We start from the raw sequence: 16,037 nt of genomic DNA on the forward strand, positions 1-16,037 counted from the left end.
CCTGCTTGTCGCCCTCTGCGCTCCACATTTCTTCCCTCTACCTTCTGCCGCCACAGAAGTCCAGGTGACAGCAGGAGATAACTCCCACCCAGAGCCACTGGTCTTCCAAATGTTCTGCCAGCACAGCCCTGCTCCCAGGCCCTGGCCCGAGTCGGTCTGAACGCGTCCCCTCCAGCTGCACCCGGAGCGCAGGACATAGCAACACACACAGCGCCATCTGCGGATGGGCAGTGTGGGCAGAGCTCCAGCGGCAAACCGCGCCCAGGCCGGGGCCCCGGGCTTCAGCTCCGAAGCCTTTGGTGGTTCCCCAGTCTGCACTTGACAAAGAAAACACAACCCGACAGCACACCCTCCAAATCCCACTCCTTCTGACTTCCCGATCCTGAAAAGGTGCTAAACCCCGCAGGCGCTCTCCCAGGCCTGGGAAACCTCGACCCTCCAAGGGCCGGTGGATGAGTGAAGCCCCCGGGGCTGGAGGAGCTCAGAGAGGAGGGCAGCCGTCCACAGGCAGCTATCTCCCACCTCTCGACACCTGACGGCGAGCCACCCCCAGCGGAAACACGACGAGACGGTTACAAGAACACCAGCGGTCACCTAGCCCAGGCCCACGGCCCGGTCCCACGACGGCAGAACGGCTGGCCGTCACGGGTGGGAGGCAGCAGAGGGACTCCCAAACCAGCGATGCCCGAGGGACCATGATCGCATTCTAGAAGACGTGGGGACGGACCCAGAGTCCCCCCAGGAGCCCCACGCAGCACACGTCCATTTCCATGAACCTTTCGGGGCAGATTCACACACTCTGGCCTCAGCCAACCTCCTGGGCGAGGAGGAGGGACAAGGGCGAGGGCGGGCGGGGTTTCTACCGTGCACCATCTGCTTCAGAAGACAGTGACATGCATGGCTGGCGAACGGCTGACAATCCTGCCAGCTCTCCTTCCCTTTGCTCCCGCTGTCCCCTCGGCCTGTCCTCCCTGAAGTCCCGATGCACAGAACAGGGGAGGCAGGGAGCACATCGGGGGCCCTGTCGCTTTTGTTTGTGGCCTGGATGTAAACGGGCGCATTATCTCCCCTGGGCAAAGGCCACGGCCCTACTCAGACTCGCCACGCACTCACCCCTTGCTCATCCAGAAAGTCGGGCTTCTCAGCAGTACACAGAGCGAGGAGCTGCCTGTCCCCGACGCCAGGGCAGGCAGGGCCAGGAGACCCTCAGGAGCGGGGACCACGCGCCCAGGTCACAGTGTTCCTTGCAGAACCCTTCACGGAAGTCCTTAAAACACCAACATGCTTAATTCCAACATTCAAACTAGGGACAATTTTAGTGGAAGAACTCATAGGATAGGCAACAGAAAATCACCACCAAAATCAAATGCAAAATTAAACGTGATGGGCCAATTCTAAGTTTTCCCATTAATATTCTTCTACTTCTCACCCACTTCCTCTGCCCTCAGCAAGTACGCACTGGCAACCAGGTGCTAACAGCTCCCAAAGGCTGAAGGGAAAGACACGTAAGAACGATTTTAAATTGAGAAAATTGTCTTTCTCAGTGCAATTTCTGAGAACACTGAGAAAACAGTCTGCAGCGAAGAGAGGGGGACACGTAAGGCTGGTGGCCCAGAACCATCCTCAGCATCGATCAAGCACCGGACATAACCAACGGTGTCCCCAGACCTCAAAGGCTCCAAGAAAGACCTCACCACATACAACACCCAGGTCCGCTAAGCCTTCCAAACCTGCACCCTCCTCCCCGGCGTCCCAGCTGGCAGAGGGCGAATCTTCCCTGGAGCGCTGATAAACGTAGCAGACACAGCACACTCAGGTCTGCTGGGCCCCAAGCATCTGGGGGCAGGGAGAGGGAAGGTGATTCAGTCTAGAGCTTCAGGGCAGGAGTGGAACTTCTCCCGGTCACCCAGGCCACGGGTCACTCTCCCAGCGCTCTCTTCCCACCTCTGTAACTGCACTTTTAGACCTGACCGCGTGGCTCCCTGTGGTCACGTCTGCTTCGCCTAGCAGACTAGAGGCCTCAGCCCCACCTCGGAGGTGAACGTCTGCTAAAGGGAGAGGCAGGAGAGGGGAGGCCAGAGACGGAGCCCGGCGGGTCCTCTCTGGCAGCTGCTTCCCTTTTGGGCATCGTTACAGCTGAAGTGACTAGCCAAGCAGTCCCTGGCTGACAAAGACCTTGAATTTATCAAACGACCAGTGGAGAAAGGCCTTCTTTCTCCACGCTTGTCTCGGAGACCGAAATATCTAGCACTGCCGCGAAGAGGGATGGTTAGCAGGATAGGGGCCGACTGTTCCCCGACCCTCTCTTCACCAGACACAGAGGCTGATGTAAATGAGAGGAGCAGGAGTGACACACAAAATACTGAACCACCAGCAGAGCCCAGCGTTAAGTCAGAACAGGCACCAGCCACGGACCCCCGACAGTCATACGCGGAGGCCCAGACACCAGGCTGCCGCCAGGAAGATGACAGCTCAGCTGCAAGCAAGATGCACCTACCAGAAGGAGGTCATCTCCCGCATGACTTACTCATCTGCACAGACTCTCTGCAATCAGGGTCTCATCTGCTGAAGATGTAACTAACAGCGGGAGCTTGTACAAGTCACATCCTCTCGACTGCGGTTCCCACCCTCTTACGGAATTGAGAGAAACTCCAAGCCCTTCCAGCTCACGTATCACATGACCCCATTTCCGGGTACCTCACAGATTGCCCCTGGTAACAGAAAACCGGCAAAACACAAGCAGGCCAAGGGGTGCCCAGGCCGGAAGCCCTCAGCAGGTCAACCACTGATGCCTGCCCTCTGCTACCACAGGGGGGAATGGGATAATCAAAGCCCAGAACCTCCTTCCAGCCCCTTTTGAGGAATCCTAGGACTGCTAGAAGCTCACTGATCAATGAAAGACACCCGGACGTAAAGGACTTGAGGAACAGCCAGCCCCCAGCTCCTTCTACCTCTGTTTAAACCCTTGGCCCGCTTTTCACCAGAGCCATTTCTTTGATAACCTGGGCAGCGTTTGTCTGCATGGCAGGGGGACCATGTAGGCCAAACACCACCCTGCAGAGTCGCTGTAAGAAGGGAGGGGGGACAGGAGGTAGGAGACCCAGTTTCCAGGCACAGCCCTGTTCCCCAGCAGCCTGGCAAGAGACCTCTGTTCCTACATCAAGGGGACGAGAGCTGGCCCAACCATCCCAGTGGGGACACCACGAGCATAAAATTAGAATATTGAATGTTAATTTTTTTTCTTTTTTATAATTGAAGATTAGTTAATTTACAATGCTGTATTAGTTTCAAGTGTACAGCACAGTGATTCAGTTATACATATAGATATATTCTTTGTCAGATTCTTTTCCCTTATAGGTTATCACAAGATATTGAGTATAGTTCCCTGTGCTCTACAGTAGGTCCCTGTTGTTTACCCATTTTATATATAGTACTATGTATATGTTAATCCCGAACTCATTTATCTCCCCCTCCATCCCCTTTGGTAACCATAAGTTTGTCTTCTATGTCTGTGACTCTATTTCTGTTTTGTAAACAAGTTCACCTGTATCATTTTTTTAGATTGCACATATAAGTGATATCACATATTTGTCTTTCTCTGTCTTTCTTACTTCGCTTAATATGATAATCTCTAGGTCCACCCATGTTGCTGCAAATGGCATTATTTCATTCTTTTTTACGGTTGAGTAGTATTTCATTGTATATATGTACCACACCTTCCTTATCCGTTCATTTGTCGATGGACCTTTAGGTTGTTTCCATACCTTGGCTACTGTAAATAGTGCTGCTGTGAACAATGGGGTGCATGTATCTTTTCGAATTATAGTTTTCTCTGGATATATGCCCATGAGTGGGACTGCTGGATCATACGGTAGTTCTGGTTTTAGTTTTTTAAGGCACCTCCATACTGTTCATGAATGTTAATTTTTTAATCACAAACTCTGAAAAAGGAAATTGATATTCACCCAGGTTTGGGGGACTTGACTTGCCCTCCTTGCTTCTCTCTGAATCCCCACCCCCAGGCTGCCTGGAGGCCTCTCCTGGGGGATCGGGTCCACCCAGCTCTGCTCTGCTCTGCTCAGCTGTGCGGTCCCGGTCCCGAGGGCAGGGGCTGCTGGAGCTGTCTTTGTTGTGTTCTCTGAAGTTCCCTCGGTGCAGGAAAGAGGCGGGGGAGACGCCCTGGGCTCCAGCACACGGCTTCCGAGTGGGGCAAGTGGGACAGGAACACATCCAAAGGCAGGGGGAAAGCATCGTGTTTTCCCCAGTCATCAGTGCAAGTCAACAGCTGCGGGACCGCCAGGCACCCCCGTGAGGGGAGGGCGCGGCAGCACCAACAGGAAACAGGATGGACTGGCGCGTGATTAGATGCCGCGTTCCCGGCACTCCCTATAGCCTTCCTTAAGAGTGCAAACCCCTGTCCCATTCCTGAGGAGGAAACAGACTAATCTTACGATGGCGTCAGCAGGGGTGTGGGAACCTCCAGCCCGTAGAAATACACCACTCCCCTCACTCCAGCGCCCAACAGCCTGCTTGGGGCCTGAGGCAGAGCGAGGGACAGGAAGACCTCCAGGGGACGCTGTCGCCCTAGAAAAGCAAGTAGCATGGTTTTCCTAAGGATTAGGGAATCTCCTACATCCTAGTTTTCCCAGCAAAGCAAGATTATACACGTAAGAGAGAAGACAGTGCGGGTCTGGGTGTCTATAATCTGCAGGGCTGCAAACTGATACCGTAAAAGGAGAAATGGGAGGTGGGATGGGGAGGAGGGGGGGGAGGGAGATGCAAGAGGGAAGAGAAATGGGAACATATTGTATATGTATAACTGATTCACTTTGTTGTGGAGCAGAGGCTAACACACCATTGTAAGGCAATTATACTTCAATAAAGATGTTTAAAAAAAAATAAAATAAAATAAAATAAAATGGGAAAAAAAAAAAAAAAGGAGAAATGGTCACCCGGGCTGGCCTGGTCCTTCGGGGAGGCCACCGCAGCCTTCAGGAGAGAAGAAGGCCCAGACTGGTGGTGGTCACTGCTCTACGCCCACCCCGTGCCCCTGTAACGGAGGACAAAGCAAAGGCGCCCCTAAAGCAGTCCCCTCTTCTAGATCAATATCTCCAGGCCCCTGCAGAGAACCTCTGTGAATTCTGGGGAAGGAAAAATAGGAAACTGCTCTCAAGGGCTTGTCACTTCTCCCTGGGATGGCAAAGCCCCCAGAAGGTCTCCGCCGGGGTTGAAATCCCAGCTGGATCACTCGGCAGATGTCACCGTGGCAGAGTCGCTAGCCTCTCCCAGCCTGTCTCCTCCTCTCCTCGAAAAGATGGGACTCACACCCGCCTTGCGGGATATTCACGGAGACTCAAAGAGGATGCACAGGTGGAAGCAAGATCCCACGTTATGAGACGTACAGAAGGCACTCAGGAGAGACAGTTTCCTTCCTTAAAGCCACAGACCACATCACACAGAGCAATTTCCCAAAGCTGCCCTACCACTGTCCGAGGGCCTAGGAGGACGGAGGTGCCCATCAGCTGTTTAATCCGACGTATGAAAACTCTTCCCTGAAAAGGGGTGATGACAAAGGTCAAGAAACAGTGGGCTCTGGTCTGAAGAGAGTGAGGCAGCGTTTGATTTTCCCAGCCCGCCAGCTTCTCCCCTAAATGAGCCCCACTGGGAGGTCACAAGGTCCCACACCTCAGAGGTCCCCTAGACGACTCCTCTTGAGCCGGCACAGTAATCTGGGTTGACGTGTCAGGCGTCAGGGCTACAGGGTGAGGGGTCAGGTGTCAGAGTCATCCTTTGCCTTGGCGGAGGGGGTCTCCTCTCCGCAGAGAGAGAGGAGTTTGGTCATTCCCGGGGTCCCACCCGACACCAGGTCAGAGAGGAGAGTTCTGCCTCCTGAATGAAGCTGTGGGCTTCCAGGACCTCCCAGCTGGCACTGTGCCCCTTCTACGCCTGACTCTGCCAAAAGCAGCCCACGGAGCTGCCGGAGACGCAGGACCGTGTGCTGATTAAAGGCAGCTCCTGCTACGGGTCCTCTGGCGCCCTAATCCCAGGAGGCCAGCGCCGAGCAGGGGCCGCCTGGTCTCCCCGTCGATGCCCCCTCTCCACTCCCAGTTGGGAACGTTGGCTGCTCACAGAGATGAAGTTTGGGGCCACGCCTGCTGGAGCTTCCGGGCCTGCAGGCTGGGAGACGGTCTTTACTGCCAAGTCCACAAGCAGGCCCTCCAGGCCCAAGTGCGTCACATGCTCCAGGCTCTGGGGCTCGCTCCTGGCTCTGGATTCCCCCTGGTGCCATCTGAGTCTCTGCCTCTGTCCCTCGGGCTCAGTCTCACTCAGGGTAGGAGGTCTGGGAGCGCTCGGGAGGAGGTGAGTCACAGGAGGCCTTGTTCAGCCCACCCGCTCTACAGCCTGTCTGGAGGCTCGAGGCTGGGTAAGTCCCTCAACTGCTTTCATTAGCCTCCCATTCAGCACTGATGCTCAACTCCCGACAGGGGGCCCTCATTTATCCGAACTGGCAGTGAGGATGCAGGAGTCTCTGTCATCCACAGACACCTACGGTGAGGTCTGTTTTTTTTTAATTTTTTTTGGCCACGCCACGTGGCATATGAGATCTTACTTCCCCGACCAGGGATCAAACCCTCGCCCCCTGCAGTGGAAGCGCAGAGTCTTAACCACTGGAGCGCCAGGGAAGTCCCTCCAGTGAGGTCTTTAGATGAAATTCTAATCAAATGACCAAACGTAAGAAAACAGAGCCAACTGTGGTTTAGTCATCCAATAAATACTGAATAGTCTTTAAAATATGAACATGGACCTTGTCAATACATGGCAATACGTACACAAAATGAAAAGTGAAACACCAAACGGAAAGTACACATCAGTTCTCCTCCTGTCTAAAGCACGGCCAGATACCAACTAGGGTCGAAATGAACTCCACAATACTCAATCAAGTAGAGTTTGGTGGCTGCAAAGTTCTTTCAGTCTGTAAGGTTAAGTGAATATTCTTCATGGGTGTCTGATAGAAACCCATTTCCTCTCCGTTTGTCTTTAAATCAAAGTGAAACTAGAGCCTAAGAGGCGGTCCAGCCCAGAAGAGTGGGGACAGCCGCGCAGGTGGGGCCGCTGCACCTGCTCTCCAAACAGCCGCCAGGTGAAGCCGAGCAACGTCCCCGCACCCGTGAGGCGCCAGTTCCAGGCTGCTGCTCACGGCCAGAGGCTGAGCATCCTGACGCACAGAAGAACGGTTCAGACCCCAACAGGCCCCGAGAAAGCTGTTCAGACCCTCAGGGTCTCCAGCTCGAACCAGGGTTTAGCACCAACATGGCATGTGGGCTTGGGGGGGGGGGGGGGCGAGAGATGGAGCAGATCATGGGACACTGCCCTGAAGGAGGTGACAATTCATTCGCAACCCTGTTGGGTGGCAACTAGGTGCTCTTTATCATTCGGGGAGCGACTAGGTAAACAAGCGCTCATCGGTTAGAAAAAAGGGATTAGATGCACGTGCACTATGTGAATGGTCCGAAAAATACAGTGCTGGGAGGAAAAAGAAAGAAGCAGAATGCGTTGTAAAACAGAGCTCCTCTACGTAAATCAAAAACGCATACAGTTCCGAGAAACTATCACCACCAAGAGGAGCCTAAGGAGACATGACACTGAATATAATGTGGGATCTGGGCTGGGATCCTGGAGGAGAAAAAGAGAGAAGGTAAACACTAAGGAAATCTGAACAGAGCAGGGATTTTCCTTAATGACAGTGTATCAATATCGGCTCATTAATTGTGACAAATGTACCATATTAATAACAGAGGAAACTGGGTGTGTGGGACAGGGGCGCTCTCTGTCCAATTTTTCTGTAAATTTAAAACTGTTCTAAACAATAACGTCTATTTTTTTAATGAAAAAAAATTGCATACAGTGAAAATGACACTATGCATTTCCCAGAAACACGAGGCATTGGAATGATTGCCTGTGGAAGGAGCAGGCAGTGAAGAGTGAAGGGCAGGGGGTATTTTAAAAAGTCACAAGAAAGACCTTTGCAGACCAATGATAATAATGCACCATGACTGAGCACTGTAATTAACTCAACTCTGCATCAGAGGTGCCAAAGCAAATAAGAATAATTAATTTTTAGAAAAGAGAAAGAAAAAAAAAAAACACTGTAAGATAGTAGGTCACGATGGCTACCTGAGTGGTGGAAGCCCTGATGACAGAAGGGACTTGGGGAAGGCTGAGTAGCTTGGAAAGGCCCCAAGAAAGAACAGTTAAGTCAGCCTTGAAGCCCGGGGTAGGGGCCAGGAAGGAGGTGCTTTGGGTGGGTACACAACAGGAACAACAGTCCAGGACACACTCCACAGCCCCACCTAACACTAGTCAGTCCTAAGAGCTACCTCTGGGCCCTCCTAATTCCCAGCCAAAGCCAGGAAAATCCAATAGCAACCAAAATGAAACACGCTGGAGGGCTGCAAAGACGGTGGCGATACTAGCAGCAGTAGTAGGAGTTAAAGGACAGTTACATTGGATTTCAGATTAGCAACAAACAATTTTTTAGTACAAGTATGCCCCCAATATTGCATGGGACACACTTAAGCTAAAAAAATTATTTGCTGTTAATCTGAATTCAAATTTAACTAGGCATCTTGAGTTTTTATTTGCTAAATCTGGCAACTCTCAATAATAACAATGCAGTAACACTCATTGTTACTATTCTAGATACTTTACTTGGTTGTCTTATCTCATCTTCACCACAAACCAATGAAGAATGTATTGTTACTCCCTTTTTACAGACAAGGAAACTGTGATTCAAAAGGATCGAGTCACTTGCCCAAGGTCGTGAGGCTGGCAGATGCCAGGCCTGGGATGTGAACATCTGGACTCAGACTCCAGAGTCCAGCTCTGGAGCAGGTTGCTGTCTCCCAACTCGGCAGCCACACGAGGCCCAGGCCTCCGCTCCCTGAGCCTCCTTGACTCCCTGACACCCAGAGAAGGTGCAGCCTCCCACGGTGGTGGTGTCAAGAGCTCCTTGTATGGCCCTCCAAACACACCGCTACCTAAAGACACCTTCCCACCAGACCCCAATCAGAGGCACCAAGCAAGCTCTGGGTTTCCAAAAGTCAAAGTCAGCACTCCCACAGCAAGGGAGCCCCGAGTAGCCCTAAAAGGGCACAATGTCCCTACAGTGGCGCAAAGAATAATGAGAGAAGGGGCTCCTGGTTTAAGAGTCTGAATGAGCAGCACAGGTCCGCACCAGGGGTCTGAGCCGGGCCACATAAAAAATGGATGAATGACCTCTGGGGGTCCCTTCCAGTTTGGGGATGGCATTAATGGGAATCTCACAAAACAGGTTTCTGATGAGAATGTCACCCCACCCCTCAGCATGACACCCTCTTCAATAATCATAACGAGTATTTATTGAGCACCTACTGCGTACCAGACATTGTGCTAGATGTTTTCATTGCCCCTTCTAATGAGGGGGCATATAAAACTACAATCCTGCAGGACGTCTATTATTTTGCAGATGAGGAACCTGAGATTCACGGACATCACTTATTTATTCATCTAGCACTGGTTAAGCTCCTACTATGCGCCAGACTCTGTCCTAAGTGCTAGGGATACAGCAGTGAACCAAACAAGACCCCTGCCTTCATGGAGCCAGTAGGGTCACAGATTAAAAAATAAACAAATCTACCAGGTTATTTCAGGTGCTAAGTATGACGAAGAAAAGTGAAGCAGAGTCAAGGAACAGAATGATAGGGCTGGGGGTACTTTACCTAAGACGGTCAAGGAAGAGGTCTGGAAGGAGGTAACATTCGAGCAGAAGTCTGTACTGAGGGCCTGAGCATGCACAGGTCTGAAGAAGGGCGCCCAAGGCAGAGGGGACAACCAGCGCGAAGGCCCTGAAGTAACAGAGACCAACACACAACCCAAATAAGGCCCATGGGCTGGAGCCAGCACGGGAGGGTGGGAGGGGTAGGAGATGAGTTTGGAGGCGATGGTGAGGCAGATCATCTTTAAAGGATCGTATGGTGTGAAGAAATGCATGGAGAAGTGAGTGACAAAATGGATGCATGTACGGACGAATACGTAGACAAATGGATTTCCAAAGGCCGGCTACTGATCAGAGGTCAGAATACATATAGCTCACAAGTAGATAAAACATATCTGATGTTCAGTTCCCAAATAACCAACTCCCTGAAGGCCCTAGGCAAGCACATTCTTTTTTTTTTTTTTTTTTGGCTGCGCAGCTTGCAGGATCTTAGTTCCCTGACCAGGGATCAAACTCATGCCCTCAGCAGTGAAAAACGTGGAGTCCTAACCATTGGACCGCCAGGGAATTCCCACACATTCCTTAATAATGTAATTCTTCTATACAGGAATTTTAATCCAAAATTCAACAGGCAAACCGGGTCTTCATTCGAAGGAAACCATTACAAAGGCCAGAGGATGGCGAGCCAGCAAGAAATGTCTTGTCTTCTGTCTCTAACTAAGCCAACTTCCACAGAGCAGATGGGCACCCCACCACCAGCACCGGGGATCCCAAAACTCTTCCTCAAATCCTTGAGCAAGAAAATCTGGTTTGCCCACCAGAAAAAAAAAAAAAAAAAAAAACAATGCCAAACGCCAGAGCAAAACCAAGGCTTCCTGCAGGAGCCCAGCCTGCTCAGCCATCCCACCCCGTACCCTCTGCACCTGCCCGACCTCACCTCCAAGTCCTTCTCCAGCTCCAGCCCGGCCTCCACCAGGTTGTGCTCAAACTCCTCCCGTTGCTCCTTCCTCTCCTCCTCCAGGGCGTCGAACGGCCCCAGCTCAATGTCACCGGCAGCCCCCGCGTCGGGGTCCTTGCCCGTCTCGCCATTGGAGACGATCGCCAGCGAGTGGCCAGGGGAGCCGTGGCCGGGGTGCGCCCCGCGTTTCCGGTAGTGGTAGACGAGCACGTAGTCGACCTTCCTCTGGTTGTCGTGGAACTGCATGCGGCTCAGACGGGGCTCCCAGGACAGCGGCTCGCTGGCTTCCAGATAGTTGTTGATGACCTGGCCGGAGAGAACAGGACACGGGCGGCGGGGTCCAGTGAGGGAGGGGCGAGAGGCGCGGGAGGCTGACCTTGCGCTCTGGACCCCCGGGAGGGGGCTTGGAAGCCAGGCCCTCCCGGACCCAAGGAAAGGACAGAGGGGCCCCAGTTCATCGGCCACGACGGGCCCGCGGCGCCTCCACCCTCTACCCGGGCCCAGCCCGGGCCCCGGCCGCCCGCCGCTGCGGCGCCCACGCACACGTGCACGCTCCGGTACCCGGATGCGCGGGCGCCGCGAGCGCCCGCCCCGCCTCCCTTCGCGCCCTGAGCCCCACGCCCGCTCCCGCCCGTGCGCACAATCCCGCACTCGGCCTTCCTGCGGACGCGCCCGCACACACTGTGCACACGCGCGTCACCCGAGTGCGCTCTGACACGCGGGCCCCCCGCACACAGCACGACACCCCCTCCTCCTTGCAGATGTGCGGCCCTCCTGCAAACACGCAATACTCACCGGCAGGTTCTCTGGATCCATTGGAACAAAGGCCGATTTCTAGCCGCCTGGCCCACCCCTGCCCCCACCCCTCGGGGATTCACTGTACACTCTGCCCCTCACAGCCCCACCTCCTCCTCCTCCTCCCCCTCCTCCCCCTCCTCCCTCTCCTCCTCCTCCCCCTCCTCCCTCTCCTCCTCCTCCTCCTCCTCTCCAGCCACTGGCGAGGACCCTGCCAGAGACGGCGGCGGTCCACTCCTGTCTGCTCCCCGAGGTGGGACGTTGAGAGAGGAGGAGGAGAAAGCACGAGGCAGAGTGGGGGGAGGGACCTGCCTCCCCCCCTTGGGTGTTTCCCTGTTTATTACCGCTTTGATACCCAGCTGCCTCTGCAGCCCCCTGAGAGGTCACCTGGGCAACCAGATGAAGCGCCAGGCACAGGAGAGAGCCTCGGAGCCGCCCCAGCAGAGGTCTGGTTCCTCCGACCTGAGGAAGGGGAGCCGGGGAGTCTGCAGACCAACAGGCGGGGCCCCCTGGCCTTTCACATGCCCGCCTTCCGGGTCCTCCTCTGACCAGAGGGCCCCGGCGCTGCTGGGACAGCGTGTCACCATGACTCGGAGAGACAGGAGAGGAAAAGGTCCTAACAGAAACCCCTCCCCCGACACCTGCCTCCCAGGTGGAGGAACCCCCAGTCCACAGGCCTCCTGGGGACCCCCGCACAGGCCGGCCCATCCGCCTACCCCAGTACTCGCAGAGCTGTTTGGGTAGCTCCCTCCACCGGACGCCTGGCTGGAACGTCGGGTGAGACCGCCCTGGAGACCCCGAACTCCGGGACCCGGCACCTGGAGGCATTGCTGTCCGTGTTTGGGGCCCTGGCCCCCTCTGACCACTGCTGGGGGGCACAGACGGCGTGGCGAGCCAGGGAGCAGGGGGATATCTGTGTGAGGCAAGGACAAAGGGGGACAGCAGCTTCAGGGGATGGGAAACCCGGGGACCCAGAGAAACTGAGGCGGGGACACCAGGGCGACCCTAAGACGGCGGCCACGTCTCCCCACAGCTGTCCCCTCACCCCGGTCATTCCTCACAGGCTTAGCTGGCCAGGTTCACGCTGGCCGCAGGGCTGGGGGTGTCCCCATCTCCCTCTCTCTCTCTCTCTCTCTCTCTCTCTCACACACACACACACACACACACACACACACACACACACACGGAGCCACCAGCAGGAACTCCTCCCGATGACGGCTGTCATAATCTCTTATGATTCCCAGACGAGAGGAGAGGGGTGGCACCCAGGGGGCAGGGTGGGCGGGGCACTGCCTGGAGAGCCAGCCTGAATTAATGCCAAAGGCTTAGCCTTCAGGGTCCCTCCTGAGGCAGCAAGACCAGCGGGCACCCTGGCAGCCCTCACACCCCTCGAGGAGACAGCGAGGACAGACCGAGAGTAGGTGCAGGGCAGGGGCAACCTCTGACCAAAGGGCCGCCACCTCCAGGGCCCTTGAAGGGTCCCCATGCCCCTGCTGCCCCCTGGCCCCCCCAGAGCAGCCCTTCAGGGCACCTGGGCTGACACCTCAGCTCTGTCACGGGCTGGCTCTGAGGCCTCTGAGCCTGTTTCTTCAACTGTAAAATAAGGAGAATCCCAAACTTGTAGGATGGAGTGAGAGTGAGAATGAGAGGTACACATGCAAAGCACCCGGACAGTCACTAGACTACAGGTATGCAATAAAAAAGTGGTTATTATCATTGTTCGTATGTTTTCATTTTAAACTCCACGTGAGCAGAAATCACACCTTATACATCCAGCTCAGCCCTTAGCCCCTGCCAAATGAATGAATGAATGAATGAACGAACGAACGAATGTGGAAAAGGCAGCTCTTCCTGGTCTCTTGAAACAGAGCCTCTGGTCAGTTACCGGGTTGTGGAGCAGCCCGCTATGTGCCCAGCTCTCTGCCAGGCAGTTTCGGGATAACTGGGACATCGGGTCCCTGTGCTTAAGAAATGTATCATCTCTTTGTGAAGATACCGCTGATGTGCAGGAAACGCAATTATGACAAGCAAGTAAAGATTCCATAATTTGTTTCTAGAGTGTGGGCTCTGGTCTATACTGAGGGAGACCAGAAAGGTGGAAAGTCAAAGTGGCTTCAGGAGGAATTAAACCTGAAGCTGGGTCTTGAAGCATCTGGAAGGCAGGGGACAGAACACAGAGGGGCAGGAGTGGGCAATCGTGCTGGTGGTGTGACGGGGGTTGGAGGGCCTCCAGCTCGGGGTATCAGGGACGGGCTTCCTTCCTTGGTCCCCAGTCTTGCTAATCCCTCTCCCCTTGTGCCTTTCTGCCCAGGGCAGAACTGAGAACAGGCCTCTACACCCCAGGGAAGGCCTGGAAACCTCCGTGTGCATGTCTAAACAGCCGGAGACCATCCTGATGCCTACCTGGGCAGGCGATAACAGGGGATGCTCAGTCAACGTCCACCTTTCCTCGACAGCAATTCACATTCACACAACTGCGAGTTGGGGAGCTCAGATTCAGAGTCAGCCTAAAGCTTTTGTCAAACCACTGACCGGGAGCCACCATCCCCTAAAGGTGCCACCTGGGGTTTGAGGCTGGCCTCCAGGGCTCTGCTGGCCATCCTGGCTGGCCCCTCCGCTTGCCCTCTGACGCGTGGATCACGGCTGCCTGGGGCCATGTTCTCACGCCCACCTTCTCCCCACAACCCATGATTAGAGCACAGCATATGGTTCCGCCATTCCAGCTCCAGAAAGACATTCCAGGCAATAATGACATTCCAGAGAGCTCTCTTAGCAATACCGACTCCTCTTTGATTTTCCTTTCACGTCATTCCCTTGGCTCTCAGCACAAGCTGCCTTGAGCAAGAGATCCGTGGGTGTTTGTGGCTTAGCTACCCTCCTGGGCTCTGGGGGTGTGATATTGTGACTTATTATAAGAAACAGACAATTTGGTCTTCATTCTGTTGCTTGTACAGAGCTCCTAAAACCCTTAGAACTCCCTAAATGTGGAGAACATCAAGGTGTCTTTTGTTATGTTAATGAGGTGACTTTTGGAAAGCCCCTCTGTAACCTAAGGAAGGGGGCTGGTTGCCAGGGGAATCAACCTTGTGATGAGAGGGTGGAACTTTCAGTCCCCCCTCCCCCTTCTGCCCCCTGACCTCCTGGGAGGGGAGGGGGCTGGAGATTGAGCTCAGTCACCACAAGTGACCAGAGATTTAATCAATTGTGCCTATGTCATGAAGCCCCCAAAAGGATGTAATCAATCATGCCCATGGAATGAAGCCCCAAAAGGAGGGGGTTCGTTGAGCTTCCAGGTTGGGGAACACGTGGCGATGTGGGGAGAATAGCACACCCAGAGGACATGGAACTCCAGGCCCCTTCCCACATACCTTGTCCTCTCCATCTCTTACCATGTGGATCTTCCTGAGTTGTATCCTTTTGTAACAAACCAGTAGTCTAGTAAGTATCAACAAAATGTTTCTCTGAGTTCTGTGAGCCACTCTAGCAAATTAATTGAACCCAAGGAGGGGGTCATAGGAACCTCCATCTACAGCCAGTGGATCTCAAGCACAGGTGACAACCTGGACTTGCAATTGGCATCTGAAGGAGGTATGGGGTAGGGAGTAGTCTTGTAGGACTGAGCCTTTAACCTGTGCAATGCGATGCTGTCTCCAGCTAGACAGTGTCAGAAATGAGTTGAATTGTAGGACACCCAGCTGGTGTTGCAGAACTGCTTGGTGTGGGGAAAAACCCCACACACTGGAACTGGAATCAGAATGGTAGGGTGCCATGAGGGCGAGGCATAGCTTACCGTCTCTGGGTCAACTAGATGCATTTTCACAAGGCCTGGACCTGGGGCCTCCTCTCTACACTCAGCTCTCTTCCTGGGAACTCGCATCCATGCCAATGACTTTAATTATCACCTCTATGACGATGACTCTCAAAATTTAACCTTTAACAATGACTCTTCTCTAGCCACCAGACCCATACACCCCACTGCCCACCTGGCATCTCTGCTTGGATGTTTCAGAGGCCCCTCAAAGTCAACACGTCCAAAACCAAACTTACGACCCTCTCCACAACGCGACACTTTTTCAGTATCCCCATCGCTATGAATGCCACCACCATCGCTCAGTCCACGAACCAGAAATCTGAAGGCAGCCCTGATAGCCTTCATCCCTCACACCCCAGATCCGATCTGTGATCGATCCTATGAATTTCACCCCTGAAACACCTCCTAAATCCATCTGTTTTCCACCACGTCCATGACCACCTTAGTCTAGTCCAACTTACCGTCCTTGCTCACCTGTCTTACTCCACACTCTCCCAACACCCCCCCCCACTTCCATCCTTGCTCCCCGCCACTGTTCCCCACAAGGGGGTCCTTTCAAAATGTCAATCAGGCCATGACGCCTCTTGTGTGGAGACTTCTGGTGCTTCCCACGTTCTTGGGCTGTGAGACCCTGTGGAATTCGGCCTGTTCACGTCTCTGCCTCATCTGTCCCGTGTCCTGGTGGAGCTCTGAGTTCCAGCCGTACTGTTCTCCTCTCA

General features: G+C 54.1%; 1 protein-coding gene across 2 annotated transcripts in view; it reads right to left on the reverse strand.

Moving 5' to 3' along the window:
* Nucleotides 1-16,037, reverse strand: part of ANO2 (anoctamin 2) — a 361,403-nt gene that overhangs the window by 331,123 nt on the left and 14,243 nt on the right. Inside the window, exons 2-4 of one of the 2 annotated variants that reach the window (XM_059935146.1) lie at nt 12,224-12,420; nt 11,895-11,969; nt 10,692-11,018 (exon numbers count right to left, since the gene is read on the reverse strand). In XM_059935146.1, the coding sequence (XP_059791129.1) occupies nt 10,692-10,958 (267 nt within the window). In that variant the 5' untranslated portion in view covers nt 10,959-11,018; nt 11,895-11,969; nt 12,224-12,420. Of the gene's footprint in view, nt 1-10,691; nt 11,019-11,894; nt 11,970-12,223; nt 12,421-16,037 lie in introns of those variants that run through there. The other variant, XM_059935145.1, reaches the window with a different exon arrangement.

This window comes from Balaenoptera ricei, chromosome 10 (assembly GCF_028023285.1).
Source record: "Balaenoptera ricei isolate mBalRic1 chromosome 10, mBalRic1.hap2, whole genome shotgun sequence".
NCBI classification, from domain to species: Eukaryota; Metazoa; Chordata; class Mammalia; order Artiodactyla; family Balaenopteridae; genus Balaenoptera; species Balaenoptera ricei.